Source organism: Silene latifolia, chromosome Y (assembly GCF_048544455.1).
Source record: "Silene latifolia isolate original U9 population chromosome Y, ASM4854445v1, whole genome shotgun sequence".
Taxonomy (NCBI): Eukaryota; Viridiplantae; Streptophyta; class Magnoliopsida; order Caryophyllales; family Caryophyllaceae; genus Silene; species Silene latifolia.
In genome coordinates this window covers 313,234,915-313,261,705 of record NC_133538.1, presented here as the reverse complement: position 1 = coordinate 313,261,705, position 26,791 = coordinate 313,234,915, and the positions used below count along the sequence as shown (strand labels likewise).

The 26,791-nt window shown below is 35.7% G+C and overlaps 3 protein-coding genes across 14 annotated transcripts; 1 reads left to right on the top strand and 2 right to left on the bottom strand.

The window, feature by feature from the left end:
* Positions 1-3,994: 3,994 nt before the first annotated feature.
* LOC141633620 (uncharacterized) lies at positions 3,995-13,690 on the bottom strand. Of its 12 annotated transcripts, none has more exons than XM_074446051.1 (9): positions 13,624-13,690; positions 11,654-11,843; positions 10,946-11,001; positions 9,694-9,819; positions 7,627-7,822; positions 7,156-7,335; positions 6,234-6,284; positions 5,235-5,355; positions 3,995-4,295 (listed from the first exon to the last, which is right to left on the bottom strand). In XM_074446051.1, exons 6-9 carry the CDS (start codon positions 7,168-7,170, stop codon positions 4,207-4,209), a joined length of 276 nt encoding a protein of 91 aa, XP_074302152.1. In that variant the 5' UTR covers positions 7,171-7,335; positions 7,627-7,822; positions 9,694-9,819; positions 10,946-11,001; positions 11,654-11,843; positions 13,624-13,690; the 3' UTR covers positions 3,995-4,206. The 12 variants fall into 12 exon arrangements, 6 of the variants coding, with proteins under 6 accessions (XP_074302152.1, XP_074302151.1, XP_074302154.1 ...); XM_074446050.1 differs by having other exon boundaries at positions 9,694-9,800; XM_074446053.1 differs by having other exon boundaries at positions 7,627-7,710; positions 9,694-9,800.
* Positions 13,691-13,818: 128 nt separating this feature from the next.
* On the bottom strand, positions 13,819-16,344 carry LOC141631206 (uncharacterized). The gene has a single exon (XM_074443908.1). The coding sequence runs from the start codon at positions 16,342-16,344 to the stop codon at positions 13,819-13,821; it is 2,526 nt and encodes an 841-aa protein (XP_074300009.1).
* Positions 16,345-19,174: 2,830 nt separating this feature from the next.
* On the top strand, positions 19,175-22,102 carry LOC141631205 (protein FAR-RED IMPAIRED RESPONSE 1-like). Its single transcript, XM_074443907.1, has 4 exons — positions 19,175-19,229; positions 19,321-19,832; positions 20,304-21,533; positions 22,049-22,102. The coding sequence occupies exons 1-4, from the start codon at positions 19,175-19,177 to the stop codon at positions 22,100-22,102; spliced, it is 1,851 nt and encodes a 616-aa protein (XP_074300008.1).
* Positions 22,103-26,791: the final 4,689 nt, after the last annotated feature.

Below are 26,791 nucleotides of genomic sequence, written 5' to 3'. Positions count from 1 at the left end.
CCCACTTTCACCCTCCAAAGCAGAAGGTCACGACCTAGGTCAGCAACCCAATCATTTTCCACTTTTCAGTCAATGAGAGAGTGCCACCTACCGGGTCACCATACTCAACCAAAGGTCACCTTCCCTTTATTTTGACGGTTGTCCTTTTTTTTGTTTCCAGCCAATGGGAGAGTGTCACCTACCGAGTCACCAACAAGGTCATCAACTCAACTGAAAGTCACCAATTGACCTGAGTACATTAAGGTCACCAAAATCATCCCTTTAATCCTAATTTAAGATGTCATTAAGGTGACCCAACAAGGTCACGACCCAGTCGGTGACCTTGCTTGGGGAAGGTCTTACAGGGACGAGGTTCCTTTTTTAAGTGATGTAATTGTAGTAAAAACAAAAGAAAGCCAAGATTTTTATCATGCGTTGACAAATGTCAATACTTAAGTTTTGGCATTCAATATCAATAACTATATTTGAACGTGCGCATCTCGCAGTTCTAGTCTGAGATCAAAAATTAAGTTTGAATTACATCAAAGTTGTAATTCATATGTTATAGCTAAATTTTATAAGAATGTTGGCAAAAGCATGAAATTAACCATATGGGTTCTTAAAAACAACGTACTTAAACTTGAATAACTTTAGTTAAGTGTGCATTTTAGAAATGCTGAATAACTTTAGTTAAGTGTGTTCATTTTAGAAGTGCCTTGTTGTTCAATAGCATTGTAAGAATCTTGGGGCACTATATATACCTCAAGATATTTGAATCGGCGCAATTTGATTTCCTAGATATGCCTTTTTTTTTGTGTATATTATCTATTTGATCGAAGTATAAAAATATATTTGCGCAAAAGAATTTGGATGTACTTCATTATTTTCATTAATTCACATGTGAATGATGGAGCTGGATGTGTAACGAGCATCACGCGATGCACCAAGGTACTAGAACCTATCAAGTTTTATTCTTTGTGCTCGGTATTATTCTTGAAAATAAATCCCCTATTTACTACAAGAATAGGTGAAACTCTAAATTTTCCCGCCTAAACATATTTCCTAAAATAAGTTTAGTTTTCTTTAGCATATTCTATAAGTATGGTAGGCTATAATACACATAATCTTTTGGATTTATATATTTATGTCATTTAATATTTCACATTCTACACAAATTTATCTATAATATGTAATCTTTTTATGATATAAAAAAGAATTTTTTTTTTGTTTAAAGAATCCTACGATAAAAATTCATTGATTTTCTATGATAAAAAATTGCGGTAAAAAAATATATTATCAGTAAAATTTTGTAAAATAACACAATGAATCTCTCGGAAAAAAAAAGGAAAAAAAATATTATTGAAATATTCATTTCATGATTAATACAATTTTGGTTTTGATTTTTCAATTCAAAATATAACGATGAATAACAAAAAAAAATATTAGTTAATTTAAATTTCACTCAAATACCCATTGGGTTTGAAGAGTGGTTAGTGCACAGCCTCCCGCAAACCATGTGATGAAATTCTATCAAGTTATTGGGGTTGCCAGGATTCAAACCCATTGGTCAATGTAGCTCTAATATCATGATAGATGAACCATCTCAACAAAAACCTTAAGATAATGGTTGAGGCCTAACTATTATATTTATTCCTATTAAATAATATACTAAAAAAATAACTCTATATATACCGTACATACATTGCACAGGACTTAAACTAGTTGTCTAATGAAACAATAAGAAGGATTTAAAGTACCAGATTAACCTACGAAAAGGATTGAAATGAAAACAAATATTAAAGCACTGCCAAATTTGTCGAAAGTAAAATAAATCTGTCTTGTGTAATTTTCTCATAAAGACCATGTTATTGGATTACTTCCTCATAACTGAATTTATGATGTTGCTCTACACAAAACAATACCTCTTTTATACTACATTACTAGGTAGTATTTCGCGCTTCGCGCGGCCTGTTTTAAAATTTTATTATTATAATTGAAGAAAAATAATATAATTCGTATATAACCTTTAATATTTTTACCTATAAATAAAAATAAATTAATTTTTTTTCTCAAATTTTATTTTTTTAGGTTCAAGTTCAGTGTTTTAAAATAAAATACATATAATTTTAATTAAAACTAATACTAAGTTATAGTTAATTACGCATGATCAACGTTTTACAAAAAAAAAAATTGTAACTGATCAAATTATCACATTAATTAAAATAAAATTTATTCGAATAATGCAACAATCAACATTAAGGTATCAAATTATATCATTTCACGATACGTTATGTTCCAAATCAGTTAAAAGATTTATTCAAAATAATGTGAATATAATTTTATGCAATTTTTAATTTTGTATGTATAACGTTTGATATTTATGTATCAAACATATATGGCCCAAACTAAACTTATTCAAATGTTTTGGTTGTGTCTTACATGTGCTATGTGTTAAACATATCTATAAGAAATTTGCACCTTTTGTTTTTTTTTAACAACTATATATAACATGTTTAAGAGTTTACCGTAAATAAAATAGGTTGAATTTTCTCCAATATCATTTTTATTTTTTTTTGGTACTAATGAGGGGCAACGCCCCGAGTTTAAATATTAGCTATTACACGGGGAATAGCTACCCCAAAAATATCTTCCTGAAGGACAGAACGTAGCTCATTAAAAGGATAATCTAAGTGAGTGATAATCGTGCTGGAATGGACGCCTCGATTAGCTAACATGTCCGCCGCTCTGTTAGCTTCTCTGTAGGTATTTCCAATATCATTTTTATAAGATAACGTATAAAATATTTAAATAAAAGTAATATCTAGTTAGTCATAACTAATGTTTTGTTATTGACGTATACATATTTAACTAAAGATATTAAAGAAAAATCTAATGTGTATTTTACTTTTTCATGTTGTTTATATAATAGGGTTTTTCTACATGATACCCTTGTACTTATTCGAATTCTATGTGATACCCTTCGCTTTTCAAAAATACCCGTGGTACCCCTAAACATGATAAAAACATCTTAAAATACCCAAAATGCTCTAATCCGCCTCTTTAGAATGTTTAATTTATACATTTTTTATTGATTTTTTTGGCAATAATTTGTCATGTCATTAACATAAACATCGTCTACTCAATTGTAAACTTATTTTCTTTACAAAATATAACATATTAAAACGTGATTTTTAGCAGATTGGGTATTTTTATAACATTTTACTACATTTAGAGATACCACTTATATTTTCAAAAATATAGGGGTATCACGTAGAATGCGAAGAAACATGGGGTATCACGTAGAAAAACCCTATATAATATTATATTACTTAATAATCATTACTTTTCTTTTAATTATTCAAACTCATTCGTGATCACTGTGTACATACATACTCGTTATCACAGTATTTAAACCTCTCAAAATCTCATATGTATTCATTTTGTCGCAATATAATTTTTTCGTTCCCACACAATAAAAACTTATATCTTAGTAGTTTTTTTTTTAAGTTTTGTTTTTAATATATACAATAACTCTTTAAAATATATTTTTCTTAATAAAATTAATGGTCTAAGTTTTATAACTTTCTCAAAATATTTTTTTACGTAAATGTAAAACATTGTAAGATGCTCACTTTAATCATCTCTACATATCAAATTATGTTAATAAATATAATGAAAAGTATACTCGATTGAAAGCATTTTTTGCAATGAACGTTTTTATTTACAATTTAGAATTTTTATCAAAATATTTTTTTTAATAAATATAGAATCAAATCAACATAATTATTTAATATAATTTTATAATAAAATTTATTAAATTATAATTAATATTTACTGAGATTTATGTTGCATTTATTATGTTTATATTTAATGTTCAGCTGTAATTAATACTCGTATTTAATGCTGGGTTAATACGTGTCGCTTCCACAACGTTTCAACCCAGTTTTATATATATATATATAAGATAAGATTTATGCAATTGGTGTTGCAGTCCCCTATATTCTTGGAGAGTTGGTTTTTGATGTCGCTTGGTTATTCAAACTATCCAGCGTAAATTTGTAAGAAACTTTGAATCAGAAAATATAAATACAGGGATATAAATATGAATATAAATACAGGATGTTATATATTTACATTTACCTAAGCAATTCATAACACTACCATCAAATTTAGAAGCTTCGAGAATTTTGGTTGCTTATAATCCACTTATATTCTTAGGAGGTAAGACTATGATAATGACATGCATAGAGATTGTTGTAGCAATAGATCCCTAAAAACGTTCCTTTTCCTCTTCTCCCTTTTTCGCCATGCAGCTTCTACGATAAAAAGAGAGCAAATAGGTCAACGTTTTAGATGATGTACAATACGCCAACAAAAATTTACCTACTCATGACATGAACAATGCGCAAGATGTTCACTACATAATACTTTCCGGAATTAAACAGGATCCAAATTTTAGATTTAAATTTCAAAGCACTAACCCTAACCGACACAAGTCACACAACGCCCTTTGAGCCTCGTCATCTCAACGTGATCTAGCAATCATTTGAAATAGTAAAGGACCCAAGCTAACAGTGTTGAATCCAAGTATACATATTTTAACCAGCTACATATTAAAATATGATAGACCTATATCCCAGCCTCAAAGATAATTGCCCAAGGTGTAATTACACTATGATCGACTCATAGACCTATATCTAGCCTCAAAGACACAAAGATATAACTTTTCACATTTATTGAAGGAACCTTTACAAACTTCATTACATTTTATGAAACTTTATCTCTGCACACACTAATGATAAAATAAAAATAACTTTGAGTTACAACACTTCTAACACTTCTACACAAACTGTAAGAATGCATGGGAGTATAAGATCTTGTGGCTCCTATTAATAGCTCTAAGCTTCCAAAATATAATGTGAAAATCACCAACTAAGTCAGACTAATTCTTTGTTTAGATAAAGGGATTTGACGGTGAAGGGGAGGAAACCAAACTCTCTTGTTTGGTTAGCCAGTTGGTTTACAAGGATTTGAAAGGGAGAGAATGGATCCCTCCATCTCCCTCCCCTGCCCTCCCCCCTCAATGAGTATCCAAACAAAACGTAAATAAATCGAGGAATGTTTGTTCGCAAGGACGACAATTTTGGAACTAAATTTACAAGAGCAATAGCTTTAAAATGAAGCCCTTAAAAATTAGTGTTCAAGTGAATTAGAGATGGAGAGATAATTATAGTATAGTAACAGATGCATCTTACCTACAGGAGTGGAAGCTTCACCCAAGCCAGCAGAATCCCTGAAAGACTCTACGTACTGATCATAAGAAGCAAGCATTCCCATGTTCAATACCACTGCTTTCACGATTGCAGGACCTCGCATCTTTCCACATTGCCAAAAAAAAAAAAACTCATCAGAGATGATCTAGCAAAAGCATGGAATGCATTCTTGTAATGCCTCCATTGAGGAGCTGTTATTGGGCTCCTGTTTACCTACACAAGCGTATAAGGAATCTTTAAAAGGGTACGTGTTCACATCATATTCGAGCCTCTTATGTACTTCTTCACTTAGCCCCACTATATTTAATCAATTGAAAAACTGAATTTCTCATATAATCCCTAGTTAAGTACTAATAACATTAGGTACGAAACAACTAATAAACCCTTGCATTAAGCAACATTGTTATGATTACCTACAAGATCCCCACAACATCAAATAATTGATGTCATAAGAAAGTTTCATTCAGCCACAGGTAACATTCTAAATACCAGTTTTAAAAACTAAGAATTTTTTTCAACACAGTTCTGAAAATCATCACTTTCGAGTCATGCCTCTGTGCATCCTCCCCTCCTCTTCCTCCTCCTACCTCGTGCCCCTCTACCTCCTCCTCCTCCTCACCATCATCATTTTCCCTGCCCCACAGAGGTGATAAAATCAAGAAAAATTTAACAGATGTAAAATGATGGGAGGAAAACTAAACAAAATGAAATGATGGTGAAGACCAAAAAGGTGAGTTACACAAAGAATAAAACTCGATAGGTTATAATATCACCCATGGACGGTTCGAAAGGATGATTCATGTCAGCTGACCCCAAATCATTTTGGGATTAAGGCTCTGATGTTGTTGTTGTTGTATTGCGTGCTTGTTACACATCCTGCTCAATCATCATTGACTTATTACCTAATTAACTACTCTAAACGTGGTCGCAGCGAAACAAAAAGTAAAGAATTCGCTATAAAAGACAATGGTGGCAACTTACCTCATTTTCAGCCGATAAATTTCTCTCTTTCCGTCTCCAATTGAAGACCAGCTGCAATAGAAGCACCGACTCGTCCAAGTTATTGGCAAATCCAAAAATCAAATTTTAGGCTAAGTTAATAAGGTTACTTCTACCTATCAAACCAACTTTAATAGTTATGACCTTTGTTCTTAAACTAAAAGATAATAGTGCTTTTCTTCCTTCAGTGACAACTACTTGTTCACCACTCTCCTCACCCAAACAAACCACACCAAGAAGGTATCTCAAGGAGCCCAACAACATCTTAAGAAAAAATCTAAATAACTTCCCTTGCATTATATGCAAATCCCCAAAATACAGAGATTAACATTTAATAAAAAGCTTCTACCTTTTTAACCAATCAACAATCCAGGTAATTATCGCAATCAAAGACCATCAATCGAATGCTATTACTTTAAAGAACTTATTCCGAGGAATTTAAAATAGAGACATTGGAGAGTAACCTAAAGAGCAGATGAAGATTGGAAACATATTCTAGAATCAGGACACATGAGAAAGTTAACCAGGTAGTTCAAAACATTTCATTTTACTAACACTAGGACTTGAATTGTTTCTCACAGATCGGTTGTCTGGTGTATTAGCCATTGGTATTTCTCCGGAATCCTCACATATTCAGATTTAAGATTGATAAGCCAGCAGAAAAGTCCAACAAAAAAATAGTTGATAGAGGTATCTGGAATTATACGAATGAAGCGTCATCGGGTTGTTGACACATGCACGACAAGTCGCCAAAGAGAAGGGTCAAAGAAACATAGCTAATACCCACATCGTAACCAAACCAAACATTGAACAGTACATAGACGATGTTTACCTTGAAAGAGAGCTTCTAACAATGCAAAGAATAGGGAAAAAAAAGTAAAGGAACTACGAGTATAATTTTTACCAACCGATTAACCATGAGTTAGGAGAGGAATTGGCTGAGATTCATGCCTAGATGATGAAGAGAGGTCAATATCCTCTCCTTGTCATTGCTATTTAGCTTTGCTAGCTCCTCTGGCATAATTGATTTCATGCTCTATATCGTCAACATCCTCATCCTCATATCCTTCCACTCGAGGACTCCCTGTAAAAATTGCAGTATCAGCTTCACCCATCATAGGTAATAGATACTCCCTAGCTCCTTCCTATTATACTTCAACAGTCAATAGATGTTATCATGTTAATTTTGAACTTCTCAAAATATAAAGCAGCTATAACGTTTTTCAAGGGATATCATAAGAATATGTGATTAAGTTTACATTATATCGTTTATGTATACTTAGATAAATACATGGTCGTTAACATCATTTGATCATCAGTTTGAAGAGAATATAAATGGAATAGACGAAAAAAATGACAGCTAAAAATGACTGACCTTTGAGTCTCCTATATCTAGCCTTGCACTGATGACAACATTGGTTTCCATCTTTTCTCTCGTATTCATAGCAAGGCCTACAAACTGGAAATGCACATTCATCGCAATCAAAAAATTCGTTACCACTGGGAGTAACTCCCACAATAACCCCACAGATTTGACTTAATTGGCCATTCAAATTCTTCAAAAGTTCGGACTGCAATTTTCCACAAAAAGCAAACTCATATCAAGTCAATGTAATAGCAAAAACAGATCACAACTAACAACGCTAACAAAATAATCATATCATTCTGATACGCACCGAATATTTTAGCAATAATACTCAAAGGAAAACCCTTGTTTCTACCTAAAAATCATTCTTAGATGAACCAAAATTTTTAGCATTTATGGGACAAATAGAAAGCACCAGTTGTACCCATAGTCATCCCCAGCATGTCAACAAGCCTCAGTTGTAGCAACAATAACACCAATTTCAACAGTAAAATCAGAAAAAATTTCATCCTTGCGCCTTCGTCCGAGGTACTAATATGTGAACTTGCCACCCTAATCCCTATTGTGTACCTAAATAAGCATGAAAGAACACTGTAACAAGAGTCTGTCTGTGTTTGAGCCTTCGTCAGAGGTACTAATATGTGAACTTGCCTCCTTAACGTGTACTCGAATAAGTAGAAGCAAATAACTTGAGTACTTAAATACAACATAGCATAACAAACACGGTGACTTACCTACCTCTAATATTGATTCATCGGACAGAAGCATTTCGTTCAGACGGTCTTACAAATGAGACCAACTCACTACCCAAATACAGTAAATTAGGTATACTTACATATTTGGGTTGGTGCACACCTGATACTCTCTCGGACAAGACTCACTACACTCATCTATGATCATGATGATATTGCAAACCAACACAATAACATAATATGAAATAAACAATGAAAAAATGAGCAATCAGCAAAACGTGTATTCCATTCCCTGGAATAAAAATCAATATTCTCAATTGAACCCTTGAGAGAATGGAGAAGCTTTTTTTGTAACTACACCCACCGAATACTAATACGTTTTTTTTCTTCTTGTCATAATCATACATTTGTAACTGAATAACTTACCAAAGAATGACAATTTACTCCTATGCCTCGCATTTAATAATCTGAAAGAAAGAGAAGGAAGATGTACCCCTAAACCCTCAATTTAACACCAAAATCAATTAAATTAACAAAGATAGATGAAAATAATGTAACCTTGCGATTGCTTGGGTTGAGATCCTTGATGACATTAGCTTCTCCATTCATTAATTATAGATAGCAGACTGATCATGGAATGATGAAGATACCACCATGATCATCGATGTCATTATTATGGGATTAAATTTCATGGAAAACGGTGGCCACCGTTATCATCGGAATTAACCTCAGAATATGAGGAAAAGGGAAGGAGATAAAGTTGAGGGGAAAGTGAGGAAGGAGAGAGGAAAGGGTAGCTATTGGGTGTTAAACGAACGAATAACATGAACAAAAGGCCAAGCAAGGAGAAGTCGAAACATGGCAATGGTAGCTGGCAAACGCAAGATGTCTTTAGCTGTAGAAAGCTATTCGGCCAATCCCTTAATTTTATACCCGCCCAGCTAACTAGCTTAAGCCCGCAGTAAATCAAGTAAAGTCAACCAAAAAAACACTATTCATTATGAATAGTAACATGTCTTACCCACATTTTAGTAAGGGGTATAGATGTAAATGCGCACAGCACATCATTCAACAGAAACATCATCAAATTTCAAATAAGCAATGACTGGAGTTCCACATAACCAACAAAAAGTATAAGGTTTTAGGATTTTAAGTTAATATACCTGCGACGGTAAAAAAAAACGTGTCTTTGTTACTGGCAAAACCATGAACAATAACCCCCAATCCCAAACAAACAGCATATTGTGATAGACTCTCTCAAACATACCACAGTCCACAAATTCAAATCTAATTCATATTTCGTACGAAATGCTCATAATTTCATCAGAGAGAACTTGAACGAAAAAGGCGAACTTGAATGAGAAAGGCCAGGCATCAGTCATACCTTGACAGCCAACTGCAAACAGTTTCAGTCTTTCAGATAACCTCTTGGTTATAGCAGTTCACCAACGCTCTTGTCATAGTTGTCAAGTTCTGTACTCATGGACCGTCCTACAATCAAAATCAATCACTGGGGTGCTCATATCAGGAGAGATTCCACTAACCCAAAAATAATAATAGAACTTCAGTCTAGCAGGCAATCTTCGAAAAGAAGTGTGAGGATTAGGTTCGCTATTTATGCAATCACACATATAGACTTCAAAATGTACCAGGAATTATTTAACAACCTTTGAGGCTTTGACAAGAACCAGATATGGAAATCCTTTATAGAATGGAGTTAGTATGTTAATGACTGAATATCTCAAAGTTCAGGATACATTAGGCAGCTCATTAGGAAATTTCTCATAATTGAAGACTTGGAAGTAGATAGAGTCACTTTGTGATTGCTTAACCTATTTCATATTTTCATTTAACAAACCTTTTGTCCAGGTCTCTATATAAATGACAACCAAATCAAGGAAACATAATGTTGGAATAGCTGGTCAAGAAATCACAATGGCATTTAAAAAAAAAAAGTCAATCGGTGCTAATGTGCTATTCCCTCCGTCCCCGTCAATAATTTACACTTTCCTTTTTCGGGTGTTTCAGTCAATAGTTAACAGTTTCCGTTTTCGTTTCTGTTTTGTGTATGTTTTACTCTCTACTTTATCTTTTAGTAAGATTAAAAGCTATTTCACTCTCTCTGTACCTTGGGTCTTTTTGTATAAAGCAAATGTAAACATTTCATTGAGACACAAAGAGTACATAGCATAGCAGTGACATTGATGTTGAGTATGTTAGCCTGTCTGTAATTTCAACAGCTTTCAATCATTTTAGATCTTACTTGAAATTCCAAGGATGCCCAACCCAAATACAAATTTTAATGACACTGGAAATGGGGAAAAAACCATAGATAAGATCGTGGGCTCGTGGCTTATTCAGTTAAGGTAGATGAAATTCGAAGGAGACAAAAACAAAACACAGTATAGTACAATTATGTTCAAAGGCGTTGCCATTAACAATAAAATCAGTAAAAAGAAGCTTTTAAGCTCTTAGGAAACCAAGCAAAATAACGAATCATGACTACCATGTCATGTATAAAGCTAAATAGCAAGATTTCATCAAACATCCACCAAAGAAACTGACAAGGAAACAGGGGCAAGTTACACAAATAACTTATGAAACATCATACATAGCAGGTATAGATGACATCTTACCATTGATACGACATAACCTAGAACCTTGACTCTTCCGCGATCATCCTTGAAATAAACTGCATAAACATTCTCCCATATTTAAGTAGTATTTAAACTAAGGAAAGTCAAGGTGAGTTACAATCAAGAATGAGGAAAGCCCGGCTAATGAATTAGATTCGATTAGAATTAAAGAGAAAACCAAGAATCGTAAAGCAAATCAGCAACAACAGCCTCTAAAGCAAAAACCAAGAACTACCACCATGAGGATTAGATAACAGTCCATTCTTTACGCAAAACCCATGTATTCCCTTGCTAATTTCCACTAAGCTCGGCTGATACAAAGCCGAAAGCAGAGCAACCGTAGCATGCCATCAGGTTTAATGCACGTATTTCTCATGTCTGTAAACAACTTTAACCCCTCGGCCCTCCTCCCAAAACCCACAATACCCATAACCATTTAAAAAGCGAACTCCACGTACCCAAATCTGGTGCAAAGTGCAAACCCACCCTCAAATGCCTTCATAGAATCATTTACAAGACCCATTTTGAAGTAAACAGTTGCAAAGACATAACCACAAATCTAAGCCTTATCTAAACAAGAAACTATCACCCTACCATGAGCTGTTTTCTATATGAGAGAATTAAAATAGTTCATTGTTTACATTCTATTAGATTATTCATAAATCTTATATTCATTATAGCACATATTTATGGTAGTTCAAGACTTACAATACTTGCGTCTTAGGTTCAGCCCATCTTTGCTCATTTTTTTCCAGGCAAATGAAGTGATCAAACTCATTCAGTCTTTGTTGGAACTTCTTTCATGTAGGGTCTCTTCTTTCCATCCAAGTTCCAGCATCATCTTGCAAGATTCGCAATTGTAAAGAACTCTTCTTTTGAACCTTCTTGTTGGACTTGGCTATCAAATATATCAATCAAACTAGATTTCTTCACAGGGGTTACGAACCATGATGTGGTACAATCAAACAATGACAGTAACTCAATTGTACTATAAAGTGGTTCCAAATTCCTGATTGTTAGTCAGGAGACCTACAACTCCCAAATAATACAAAAAATAAGATAGCCAACAATCTTTGTTTAACGGTACACAATATCAAAGAAAATGATAGAATAAGTCCCAGATTATGGCATACCGTTGTTAACGGGACGACGTCCAGCGAACAAGTAAAGAAAGAAAAACAATCTCGTCTAGTCCTTTCAAATACAAATGAAAATTATCTAACAGAGGACAACAAGAGCAACATTTAACATATCAAAGAAAATGATAGAATAAGTCTCAGATTATGGCATACATTTTACTTTATTTTGTTTACGAGGAAGCAAACTCCTAGTTAAGAGATCAGAAACAAGGTTTTCTGCATCTTGAACGTAGCCAGCCTCGCCTCACACAAGCCATCTGTGAGAACGCCATAGAGCCATGTGTCAGGGGCAATCCCTAGCTCACACATTTTGTGCAATACGTCGAGGGCTTTGTCGATCCTTTGAAGTTTAAGAAAACCGTTGATCAAAGTAGTAAAAGTCACAACATTGGGGTGACAATGGCTTTTGACCATCAAATCTATGAGATCCCTTGCCTTGTCCATTTGGCCGCACGAGCAATATCCATCCATTAAAGCGCTATAAGTGACCACATTAGGAGTCAAACCTCGTTTAATCATTATCGGTAATATGGCTTCTGCTGCATCAGTCATCTTGTCCTTGCAGTGCATGTCAACCAACATGCTATAAGTAGCAACATTCGGTTCAATGTTGTTCTCCATCATCTCAACCAACATTTCCATGGCCTCTCCTTTACGACCTATGTCAAACATACCTCGCATCAATGAGGTATATGTGTATACATTTGGTTTGATTCCCTCGGTTTTCATGACTGAAAATAGGTTGAGGGCCTCTGATATCAACTTGTCTTTGGAAAGAACGTCGATAAGGGTATTATAGATGAAAATGTTAGGCTTGCAAAAAGAGGGGGCAGAATTCATTCGGCGGAGTAGGTGGAGAGCGCCTGCATAGTCCCCGGTCCTGCAAAGACCTTTCACCATGGTACTATACATAACTATATCTAGCCGAATGCCAAGCTTAATGACAGCTACATCCAACAACTTAATGGCTTCACTGAGCTGGTTGTTATGAACGTGACCATTCATTAAGGTCGTGAGGAGAATTAAATCAGATTTATAGGGGTAGCCAAGCTTAAGGGACTTGGCAAGGAGAGAATACCCGAAATCGACACGTCGTAAGTGGCAGTAACAATTAGCCAGGATTCCTATGGAATGTAAATCGGGTCGGATACCTGATAATTAGAGATCTGAATAGAGAGAAAGGATAGTAGCATGAGGATGTAGTCGTTTGAGTTTGAGCATTGCTGCTAATAACTTATTAAAATCAGTAATCGAAAGTCGGCGCACAAGAGACATCATTCGGTGGAACAGATTAATGGGAACTTGGAGATTATTAAACCCTGATTTTACTTGCTCTCCAACATACGCCACAAATTTATGAGGATCATCAGTAGCAATAAGCTTAGCATTAGCAGAATTGCAGAAATGACGATAATTAAAATGGAAATGATGGTGAAATCGAAACCCTAAATTAGAAAAGGGGGAAGACATTTTATTCCAGGAAAAGGAGAAAGAGAAGGAAGGAAGGAATGAAGGAATACCAGAAATGTAGAAGCTCACCAAATGATTTGCAGAAGCGGCGAGAGATTTGCAGAAATGAAGTGAAAGTAGGGTTGTGACTTGTGAGTTGTAACTACACTACTTGGTGAGCAGTCGGCTATATATGCTCTCAACTGCTTATGAGTTACTCCGTATGACTTTTTTTTTTTTTTTTTTTTTTTTTTTTTTTTTTTTTGACAATCGGATTAACGAGATCTACATTTTAATCGCACGCTTAGCTATCCTATGAGCGGCTTTATTACAAATTCTATGAACGGAAGCAAAAGAAATGCAATGAAAGTTTGCCGCTAGATCGATTATATCGCCAATAGTATTCCTAGTCCAATGTTTGAGTTGAGAGAACCGGAGGACTTGAGCAAGAACCTGTAGACAATCAGGAAAAATGTTAATATGAAGGATGTTGCGCGAAAGTGCCCACTTTAAGGCTTCCCTGATTGCCATAGCTTCCGCTTGTTCAGCATTCTCAGCCCTTCCTTTCATACAGAATTCAGACACAACATTAGAATCAAGAATGATGCATCCACCAAATCCAGCAGCAAGCTCCTTAGACCACGCCGCATCCACATAAATATTAGACCGACGGCAGCTCACAGAACTCTGAATCAAAGGAAATGAAACTCCATTCCTAAGTTTAGTCAAGTCCTCCTCCATATGTATTTGGGAAACTGTGGACCCCAATTTCCCATCTTCAACAGAAAGAGCTAAGTTAAGGGAGTCTTGATATAATAAGATAGCACCAATAGGGGAGCACTCGGTATTATCAAAAATCTTTCTGCACCTTACCACCCAAATAGTCCAAAAGGTACACAAAAAGGAGAGGCAAGCCTCATGCTTATTATCAGCCTTAAAGAGGACAGAGAGCCAATTGCAAACCCAAGACCGAAGACTCAAATTACCACCTGATTGTGCCCTAATCCCCAGGAGACTTCCAGCCCAAACTCTATTAGCAAATGAACAGTCCCGGAACAGGTGGTCAGGTGATTCCGTTTCTTGTGAATCACAAAGGACGCAAGTAAAAGGACCATCAAAGCCTCTCCTTAGGAATCCTTCCCCAGTGGGCAACGATTCAGTGAGAAGTTTCCACATGACAATGGTCCAGCTTTTCGGCCCTGGAAGGTTCCATAGGATTTTCTGAAAAACACCCATATACGCAGCAGGAACTCTTGAACGGTCCTTCGGGGAAGCTGAAATGTTCCAGGAATTTTGAAGAGCAATGTGATAGCCAATCTTAACTGAGTAATTCCCGGATGACGAAGCCGACCAATAAAAGTTATCGCCGCCTTGAGAGCAAGGAATCGGAATAGCAAGAATGTCATTCACTGATGATTCATCAAAAGACATAGACACGAGTCTATGGTCCCAACTGTTACTATTACAAATAAGATCTTTGATTCTCAAATTACACAAGTTGGGTGAATCCATTAGAAGCTCTACACACCGTGGTTTCAGCACGGTGCCATGAACCCATTTAGTATTCCAGACACCAAGATCAGAAGATGGAGAGATGTTCCATGCTAAAAGAGGTTTGATGAGTTGAAGGCCCCAAACAATACCTTTCCATCCCCACGAAAAATTACTCTTTCCATCATTAAAACGCAAGTCACCATCCCGCCACTTTAAGCCATATTTAACACCAATAGACTTACTGAGAATAGAATTTGGGTGAGTGAGCATCCTCCAACCAATCTTTGCTAGGAGTGCTTGATTGAACTCATTCATACGTCTAATACCCAAACCACCATTCCCTTTGGGTTGACTTAGGAAAAGCCTACTACACCAGCTAATAGAAGGAGATTTCTTATGACCCGACCACCAAAAATGTGACAAAATAGCATCCAATATTTTTGTCACACTTACCGGTATTTTAAATACCGATAGAAAGTAAACAGAGAGGGAGGACAAGACAGAAGAAATCAACGCCAATCTGCCCGCCGGCGATAAAAGAATGCAATTCCATGAAGATAATCGCTTCCTAACCTTATCTATGATAAACTCAAAAATTTCCCTTTTACTTCTATTCCCACCTGAGAGTCCCGCGTCTGTAGGAATACCCAAGTAAGAGCCTAAGTTAGTGCCGCACGGTATGTTGAAGGTTTTCAAGCATTTTCGAGCAAAGGATAGACTAGAGGACGAACTTATCATCATAGAGGACTTATTATCATTAATAACCTGGCCAGAGGCATGACAATAGTCCTTAATAACTTTGTCCAAGCTTTCGCAACTCTTAGAACTACCTTCAATAAAAAACATAGAATCATCCGCAAAGAGCATATGGGAGGTAGGGATACTGTTTCTACTGACCTTTATTCCTTGTATAAGACCCTCCTTCTCCATACGTAGAATGTTTAAAGAGAGAACTTCCGTACAAAGAACAAATATATAAGGGGAAAGAGGGTCACCCTGACGAAGGCCGCAACTCGGGTAGATACGTCTTGAAGGAACTCCATTTACCAGTATTTCATAAGATACGGTCGTGATACACTTCATAATCAGCTGAATGAAGTTAGGAGGGAATCCCATCAAGTGCAACGTACCCCTGATAAAGTTCCAGTCCAACCGATCATAAGCTTTACTCATGTCAGCTTTGAAGGCCATCCTACCCATCCTACCATTCCTAGATGAAGAAATTTTTTGTAATATTTCATTTGTATATAAAATATTATCACCAATATTCCTCCCAGGAACAAATGCATTTTGAAAGTCACCCACTAGTTTTCCCATGAACTTTTTTAATCGGTTAGTGATACATCTAGTAATGACTTTCATTATAACATTGCATAAACTAATCGGTCGGAAGTTCTCAACCGTTTCAGGGGCACTAGATTTCGGGATAAGAACTAGGAAGGTCTTATTCAGGAACTCTGGTGAACTATTACCATTAAGAATAGCCAAGACAGTCCCAACAACATCATGCTTAATAAAATGCCAACACTCCGTATGACTTAGTTGACTAAATGATTAAACTAAGTATTACAGATTTCGTTCAATTTACATGTACTGCTTTGCCTTCTAATTATATTCTCAATTTTTTTACCATGTCCATTTTGAATGAATATTGCACGTATATTTGAAGCAAATTGTTAAGTTATACTCCCTCCATCTAGTCATCTATTTACATATTGTGATTCATTTGTTTAAATTTCTTTGTAAGAAATAATTTGAGTGTAATTTGATCAATTATATAACCTATTATCCATAATAATACTAAAAAATGATCAATTAATGATAAGGATACTATCTTGTGCATTGGCCGTGTATAATTTTTTCTCGTCTAAGAAATAGTAAAGGTTAACATCTTTGACGCTTTTACTAATACTATCAAAAAAAGACCTACACAGCTAGACGTAATACAATTCCTATATAGTGATATATAAGAATACACACAAATTAAAAGTTGTTATCTTGCATATAAGACCATTAGTTTGGCCATAAATAACCAATAAACATAGTACATTAAAACATTGGGAGTAACTTAACTTAATCTGCAACGCAAAACCAAACGTGTGTGATACACTAGATACGAACAAAAAATTCGGTCTGATACTTGCATAATTACCACCATAAAATTAGGATGGAGGGAGTATTACATCTTTATTCGCACTTGATGGAAATAACGAAGTATATGTTGAGAATCCTTCTCAAATGATCTCAACAATATCTAAATAAACAATCACAAGCAAGGTTCACAACAAATTAAAAGCAACGCCATCTTACCTGGGAATAAGGTTAAGAAGCCGGATTCTTTTTACCTTTTACGTAGTAGATTCAAGCATTAATATACTACCAAGTACTATGTATATAATAGGTTCCTAGTTCACCTCAAATCCATAATTGTTTAATTACAATTGGTGTAGCCATGGGCGGATCTAGGGGGTCCCGGGTGGGCACGTGCCCACCATGAATTTTAGAGAGATAATTTTGAAAGTATCACATTTAAGCAATAAGTTTGCGTGGCTAAGTTGGTGAGCGTCCAAGTTGCTTGCCTCATCAAGGTACCAAGTTCGATTCTTGGTGCCCCTATTTTTTGTTAAATTGGACCACTTGTGTTTAGTGGTTTTTTAATTAGTAGAATATAATATCTCTTATTGTAAGAGATATTACTATCATTATCTACAAAGTAAATTTATTTTAATTTAAACATTTTGGAAGAAAGTTTTAAATAAAATATTAATTTTTAAATTAAAAAATTATTAAAATCAATTATTTTTCTATTTTATCGGGGGGGGGGGGGGGGGAATTTTTTTTGTGCCCACCTTACAATAATTTTCTGTGTCCGCCCCTGGGTGTAGCTCCAAACTCCCCGTAGATTGTGTTTTAGTATCCTACAAATTACTTGCGTGTGTACTACTCCTTATCATGCATTAAGTAATTTTATTATTTTTTAATTTTAAAAAATTATTTCGTATAGAAAGTAAGAAAACCACTACAAACATGCCAAAATATATACTCATTATATTAGTATTACAGAGTAATTACTCCCTCTGTCTCGATCAATTGTTGTCCTTTGATTTTGACACAAATACCAAGGGAAGAGGAGAGAATCAATTATTAAATGACATAAGGACCAAATTGGGTGTGAATGATCAAATTGTTCATCAAAGCATTCCTAAAATAAAAAGAACTACAATTGACCGAGATACCGAAAAATGAAATAGGACAATAAATAGCCGGGACAAAGGGAGTAAGAGCAAGTCCAATGGTAAGCTAGTTTCAACTAGCTTACAATTGCCACATCACATTTTAAGCTAGTTTATTTTTGAGCTACTAATTCATTTCAATGGTTTAGCCAAAAGTTTAACTAGCTTGACTCATATGTTAATTAAGCAAACTAATTCTTATTGGTTGAATTTTGTGGTAGGGTCATTTAAGCTACTAGCTTAATGAAGCTAGTTGCTTGGTTTAAGCTACCATATATGTACTTGGTTTGTGGCAGAGATTATGAACCTTATATGCTAATATTGTGGAACTTTATTAGTTAATCTCCTATCTTGCACTTTTGGCTTATTTTGTGAATCTACAATTTTCAGTTGTTGATTCCAATGTTAATTACGGTGAAGCTTCTACCTCTTTGTTTTAACAAGCCCTACAAGCACCAACTATTTCCACACCTACTACTCTTATAACTTACACACCGAGTGGCGACCAACGATGGATAAATAGGATTGATGAAAAGTTTACACCAGCGATTGGGAAAACATTTATTGACTTAGACTCGCCGATCTTTGTTTTATGAAACGTCTGTTTGTTTTGTGGGTTTAAATCAAGGAAATCTTCAAGCAAAAGGTTTCGTGATGATATTATCATAACAAAGTGCATGGTTTGCAATCGGGAAGGCTGTAATAAGAAGAAAAGACGACCGCCCTAACGGTGTTGCAGAAAAGGCGGATGAATCCGTTGCATCGAAATAACAGAAATAGGTGGTACAAAGAGCAAACCGAAAAAACCAATTTGCTAAACGTAGGGTGAAAAAAGGTGGAGGAGAGGCAGAGAGTTCCAACAAAGGGTCAACCACAAGAATAACAAAGATTAGAAGGTGGGGGGTGTCCAAAGAATGATAAAGTTCAAGTTCCATGAGAACAAGTACATGGTTGACGTGTTTATTGAGGGTCACAATCACCCGCTTGATGTTGTGAAAAATAAGGAATTTGAGAAACTTGCTGAAAATATCAATGAATTTCATATGTAAATGATTGTCAGCCATTCAAAAGCAAATGTTGGTCCTAGCACACCAACTATGCACTCAACAATTGGGTGGTTTTCAAAATGTCGGGGCAACAGTCAAGCAATTCAAAAATTTTCAGAGGGAAATGAAGTGTCTAATGAACAGTCATGATGGGGAAATGTTCAAATCACGCTTAGACACCCTAGCTGAAACAAAAGGGCTCCACTTTGTTTATGAAAAAGATTTCAAGAACGCATTGACAAGGATTTTCTGGACGGATTGTGACATGCAAAGAGCGTATGCTCTGTTTGGGGAAGGAGTTTCATACGACCCAACTTATGGTACAAACAAGTACAACATGACCTTCACGCCTTTCACGGGCATTGGCCATCATAAAAGGTCAATCACATTTGCATGTGCGCTTATAGAACATGAAAACGATGAGTCATTCATGTGGGTATTTGACCGATTTCTGGCGGCTATGGGTGGGAAAGAGCCTAACTACATCATCACCGACGAAGACCCAGGAATAATTAAAGCGAGCCTGGTATGTTTCGAAATTTGCAAATCGTACCTCTTAACTTGTGAAACTTCATATTAAATTGTGAATCCTACATCTGTTTTGTTGATTCTAGTTGGCACTGGAAAATATGATGGTTGTAATAATTTGATTGGTTTTTTGTTTATGTGAATCGTAGTGCTTATTATGCGAAACTAGATCATGAATTTGTGAACCGGGGTAAAAATATGTTTCACGTACTTATATCGCGAATAAGGCACAAAATTTATATAGTCTGAATCCGAGGATAAGACATGAGATTCACAAAATAACCCCCCAGATTTACAAAATAAGCTATAGGATTCACAAAATAAGCTATATGATTTATAGTCCGAATCGGAGGATAAGACTTGAGATTTACATAATAGTGCATCGTATGACTTTGTTATGTGAAACTGCGTGAATTTAGTTATTATAAAATGATGGTGACGGTCGATAATTTGATTTTGTTCATTGCAGCTAAGTTCAAAACAAATGAAACATCGGTTTTGCATGTGGCACATCATGAAGAAAATAACCGACAAGGTTGGGAGTAAAATTTGTAGAGATACCGACTTTTTAACCCGTCTGAACGGTGTTGTATGGGACGATGACCTGGAGCCCGGGGAATTTGAAGAGAAGTGGCTTAAAGTCATGAACGATTTCTCCTTGGAAGACAATACGTGGTTGAATGGGAAGTTCGCTGATAGACACACATGGATACCCGCTTATTTTAGAAATGTGCCAATGGGCGGTTTACTACGAACTACACAAAGGTCAGAGAGTGCTAATAGTTTCTTTAAGCGGTTTGAAAATAAATACGGGACATTAATCGAGTTCTTGGTGCGCTATGAAAGCGCCACCGACCACCAAAAGCACCCGCTGAAGCTCCGTGAAGAGGAGAATGCGAATTCAATCCCCGAAACATTGTATGGGTCAAAATGGGAGACACAAGCAGTGAGAAGCTATACCCATGCGATGTTCTATGAGTTCCAAAACCAGGTGAAGCTTTCAATAAATACCTGCAGTTTGGTTGGATACACTCCGCCAAATCCTGTGACGAACTTTGAAGTGTCGTTAGTTGAGGATGCAAAGAAAGGACTAAAATTTGCAGTTGAGTGCAGTAGAAGCACAAATGATGTAAGGTGCACATGTAAACTGTTTGAAAGGAGAGGTATTTTATGCAGTCACATCATTTGGGTTTGTTCGGGAAAGTTTAAGGACATACCTGATAAATATATTTTGCAAAGGTGGAGCAAGAATGCACTCAAAAGTGACGTTTATGATTGGAATGGGAATCTGATAGAGAAATACAACAATACCAGTACAAAACAGATTGGAATGTCTGTGGTGTGGTCTGAGATTCAGTTAACTGTTGGTATGCTCAAAAGGAAAGAAGAGTCGGATGTGAGAGAGTTTTCCAAGTTAATCAAGGAATTCAGGACAAAACTAGAGGGAAACACTCAACCGTTGACAAAACAACAACAAATTGAGCTTCTACTGGGCTGCAAGGTTCCAGAAGAAACCAACATCTTACCGCCTAATGTGTCTAGGAACAAAGGCTGTGGTAAACGGTTGGTGAGCAAGAAAAATAAGGCAATCAAGAAGGCGGAAAAAGCAAAAAGGTTGTGTGCTAACTGTAAGCGCAAGGGTAACCACGACAAAAGGAATTGTCCATATGATTTTGCAGACCGTCCTCCAGTGAATCAGGTTTGTATTCATCTACGCAACTACATCTGATATTAATCAAGTATTTTATTTATCTGTTGGAGTGGCAAAAATGGTTTAATTTAGGTTAATGTCATTCAAAATAGGTGGTTTTGTTTCGACCTTGGTTTGTGAGTCTTAGATCGTATTATTGGTTTCCTAAAAAATCTGGACATCTCATCTGTTTATCTTATTTTGAGAATCCCAGAGGTTGCTTTGTGAATCCCAGGTCTTAATTTGTGAATCCTGGGTCCAATTTTGTGTAGGAGACAATATATGAATCGTGGGTCTTATTATGTGAATCACATATCTTTATTTGTGAATCACAGAAATGAGACTGATTGTATGTAGTAACCTGATATAATTCCTCACTTTGTAACATAAATGACAACAGTTGGCTTATATAAGATGAATGTGATTCACGCCGTGTCACCCAATTTTGCATGATCCTCACTTTTATTATTGTACATCTAATGTTTGTAAACATCTTTCTAATTCCAGCTTTGTCTTTTACGTAGGGAGAGCTACCGGACGAAGAGGTAGAAGAGGAAGGGGATGAGGATGAAGAATGATGGAAAGAGTCTTCTTAAGCCTTGAGAAATAGATATGATGATTGAAGAAGACACTGACAATTTTGAAAGGAGCAGTCTTTTAGTTTGGCAACATATTATTGGTTTCCAAAAATATGGACATCTTATTTGTTTATCTTATTTTGTGAATCTGAGAGGTTCTTTTGTGAATGTAAGAGGTTGTTTTATGAATCTTAAATCTTAATATATACAAAAGACCAGGAAATCTTATTTGTTGGTATTAATTTGTGAATCCTAGGTCTAATTTTCGCGATTATTAGGAAGATTCGTAATCTTATTAGAAAGGAACGGTCGACTGGCTAAACGGTCTTATTTTGTGAATGACACAATTTAAATATCTTACTTGGCTTATATAAAATGGATTATTGTGAATTATAGACGTTATTTCATGAATCTTACCGTGTGAATGACAATATATAAATCCGAGGTCTAATATTGTGAATCGACTTGTTTTGTGAATCCATCTTTTGTGAATATCGTCTTTTTTGAATCTCAGACATTCTTTTGGAAATCTCAGGTCTCATTTTGTCGACTTGTTTTGTGAATCCATCTTTTGTGAATATCGTCTTTTTTGAATCTCAGACATTCTTTTGTGAATCTCAGGTCTCATTTTGCGAATCAGACGCTTTATAAATCATATGGCTTATATAAAATGAATTATTGTGAATTGTAGACGTTATTTTGTGAATACAAGAGGTAAAACATCGTCACGAAACAGGAAAATAGCCTTTCTCCCACGTCAAATTGAGATACGAGGACGAGTAAATGATTTCGGTGTGTGATGTATGTTTTCGTGTGAAAGACACCGAGAACCACCAAATCCAAATAACCCGAAAAATAGGAATTCCTCCAGGCTGGAGCCTTCATCACCTTAATAGAACAGGTAAAAACAGTCCTACTCCTACCTTGTTACAAAACCCAAGAAAATTCCAAACTTAACCCTCTATTCAACTGTATATAACACCTTTCCTAACCACCAACCTCACAAACTCTTACTATAACTTATCAAAACTTCCCACTAATCATTACAGAAACATTAATTAACCATGATTAACATCCTCCTCCCCATCCTCGTCCTCGTATCTCAATTATCCACCTCCGAATATCATCCACGTCAAATTTCACAAATTCAAGCGACTAATCAATTCTATTGATTAAAATCAACTATTACAAAAGGAGATCTACTAAATAAGCAGATTAGCACCCAACTAAATGACTAATAACATATTCACTAGAATACTTGATAGATCCTGCATATACCATCTAATACTATACTAACATAATACTTGATTGTATCCACCACAAGTTAAATTCCACGCATAAGGGACAAATGCCTCCGACGAACCAACCAGAGATAAGTAAGTATACACTGCATAACACCCAAAACTCACAGCAAAAGAATAAATGCTGCCCCGTTTCTACTACACGCTCACAAAGACAATCATGAAGAATAAATTCCCAACCAGAGAAGCATACACTGAAGAACGATCTCCCTACTTCACATCATCTCACCACCATAGACAAGCACATCTTGCTACTTATACTCCTATATCAGAAAACACGTAAAATATTTCAAAATATATACACGGACAAGCATGGCTCGCTACTATTCAAAATATCGCGGATACTATGAATGAATGGGGATTTGATATGCAAAAGTTATTAAAGAACCGGGACTGTACCGTTCTAGTATTTGCATCCCATGAAAGTAGTTGCATCATTACAGACTTTCGAAAATCTGGCATTCTCTGCAATTGTAAGAAATTATAGTTGAAATTAATGAACAACACAGTTTCAAATACAGATTTCATGTACGTATACTGTTCAACTTGTTTCTTACCTAATAATTGTCCGGATTACGCAATCACCGAGCTCACGAGTCCAACATACTCAAATACCTCAACACGTGAGCTCCACAATCAAAACTGAATGTAGTATAGTGTTCAATTGTTTAGTAAACAATATTTAATTTCCGTAAAGCGGACACATTAGGGAATAACTTACTTATTTGATTGTTGAGGAACTTTGAGAGTTATAACCCTGTGAGAGTGCAGAAACCGCATGGGATAATATGACGGGGAACTCCTTGCCAAAATAGGAGATAATTTGGCCACCTGAAAATGTTTCGAGTTAATGCGATTGTACACTAAAAATGTTTTATATACTCTGATTCACAAACTGTCAAGGGTTAGATTAGGCAAATAATTAATACTGTGTCTATGGTTGTATTATGTACATCATAAGACTGTACTTTCGCGCTTGAGTTGAGGATGTAATTCGTTTTACTCTCCATATCGCATATACAAGCCCACCAATGTCTGTCTTTGATCAGCGGTATAAAAACCTGATATAATAAAGATTAGTCTCCAATTTACAGCCCTACATGTCCGCCACAAAAAAAAAAAAAAATATTGTTGAGGGACCAGACCTTTCGGATTGTGGCACCATTCACCGGTTTGTATGTCCCCTTGATGTATTGATTCCAAATACAAGGGTTTTTCTTCTTCGTACAGTTCTACATACCACAAAAGGTGATTTTACAAACCATATCAATTTGGGATAATCAAGATACTTGAATATTAAAACAAGTTCAAAGCTAACCACGATGACAGTCGATGGCAAGTACAGAAGATCTGGTCGATGAAGTGTCGTCCTAATCCCAAACATATCAATCACCTAAAAAAATAATATTAGGAATGAAACAAAAGATTACAGATAATACAATGAAATGAACGCTGATAGTAGTCTACTTACTTGATCCATAACCCACTGACGCGGTCTAAGCGTAGATAAAGCCGCTCGTGTGACTTTCATCCACTCAGTACGCACCATAGCCTCGCTGTAGTAAGGCACATTAAGAAACATTACTAGAATTATCCAAATAAAAATAAAAATAAAAGTAAAGGGGCAAGGGAAAAGCACAAAAAAATAAAAGTAAAGGGGAAAAATACTTACTGTGTGACTGTATCTCTTCCTTTGCGGTGCCAAATAAACTTCACAAGGTCGTCTTCAGAATAAGGTAGACGCCGGTAGCCCCTGTCAAATATTAATAAGATGACTTAAGACTGTGATTCACAAATCAAGATCTTTGATTCACATAATAAGACCCACGATTCAGAAATTAAGAACAACATATAAAACCAATAATAACATCTAAGATTCACAAAACATGATTAACAAGGGAATAGGTCATACATAGGCACACAATTCCACTCTTCTGCACTTCGTTCGATAGTAGCTTTCAACATGTTGTCACCGGAGGTCATAATTCGAAGGCATAACTTCAATGCATAGCGTTTCAGTTGACTTACCTATAAATGCAAAACAAAAAGTCCTTATAATTATTCCAAAGTTCACAGAACTGGCCCTGTGTTTTTAAAAATTAACTCCAGTGTCGACAAATCTAACTCTCGGGTTCACAAGGTTAAGTAAAGGTATCTTCTGAAGTTATAATTAAAGGACAATCGTTTTGTTCCCTTTGTAATGCTCAACAGTGAAACAAATAGACGCCGGTATCCATTTCACCAGACTTCAAAATTGAAGGAGGGATAAACAACTCAGGCATCATGTCGCCCATCTGCTGCGAATCTTGGTGAAACCCAATTAATGAGCCTGTCTTTCTGCACAGACACAACCTAAATTAGCACTTAATTATGTGGATGTGTTACATGCTTGTCAAACACTTTGATCGTGAATTCACGAAAAAAAGTAAATTCACAGCTTTGCATAACCAGAAATGGAGGAAAAGACGCACCGTAGGTTGCACATAATCAGAATAGTTAACATCTACTCCATTAATAGGGTGTATGACTGTCAATTTATTCCATCGAAGGTCGAAACAAAAGAAGAACGGTGGGCATGATGTAGACATGATTGGAGTGCAAATCTGAAAACAAGACAAGATGAAATGAAAAGAAGAACATAAAGATGAAAATAGGTTTCACAAAACATAATAACACCAAACCAAAACTTACTAATTGAACTGAAGAAACATCAATATTTTCCAGACAACCCGGGGGGGAACTAACACCGTCATTGGAGTATGGAACAAATAAACGAACAGGAGAATCCGGTGATTTCAACTTCTCATTACTGTTTAGGATCTCACACCAAATATTTACTGACTTGAGAACATACTCGATCACCTTCAGGTATAGTCCTCAACATGCTCCTTGTCAATCTCTCAGTGTTACTTTGAAAAAGAATATCACTGCACGCAACAATCAAAACAATCGATTCGCAAAAACAAGCCGTCGATTCGCAAAAACGATCTATTGGATTCACAATATAAGCCCTACGATTTATAAATTGTCTGATTCACAAAATGAGACCTGATATTTACAAAACAAGTTCATAGTCAAATACCTTTGTCCTACTGTTGAGCAAAGCCCGAAATCCAACAGTATTTTCTCCTCCCTATTAAAAGGAGTATAACACCGATGTTTCTTTGGAGATACGGAGATCGATAGGCGTGAGCTGGAATTATCTCTCTTCTAGGACGCACAATGGCAGGAGTATTGACATCAACATTATTGACATCAACATTATTGACATCAACATGATCAGAAACTGATGGTACCGGGAATGTAGGAAATCTGGTTCCCTCATCCTCTTCCCTCTGACACTGATCTATTCTTTCCTCGCCTTTTATGCTTTCCTCACCTGGTCCCT

Coding starts and splice junctions, on each gene's coding strand:
- LOC141631205 (XM_074443907.1), top strand. CDS start 19,175: ATGATAAAGTTCAAGTTCCATGAGAACAAGTACATGGTTGACGTGTTT. Junction 19,230..19,320: donor GGTTGACGTGTTTATTGAGG/GTCACAATCACC, acceptor AATGATTGTCAG/CCATTCAAAAGCAAATGTTG. Junction 21,534..22,048: donor ACCGTCCTCCAGTGAATCAG/GTTTGTATTCAT, acceptor TCTTTTACGTAG/GGAGAGCTACCGGACGAAGA.
- LOC141633620 (XM_074446051.1), bottom strand. Junction 5,356..6,233: donor ATTTATCGGCTGAAAATGAG/GTAAGTTGCCAC, acceptor CAATGTGGAAAG/ATGCGAGGTCCTGCAATCGT. Junction 4,296..5,234: donor TGAAGCTTCCACTCCTGTAG/GTAAGATGCATC, acceptor TTTTTATCGTAG/AAGCTGCATGGCGAAAAAGG.
- LOC141631206 (XM_074443908.1), bottom strand. CDS start 16,344: ATGGGAAAACTAGTGGGTGACTTTCAAAATGCATTTGTTCCTGGGAGG.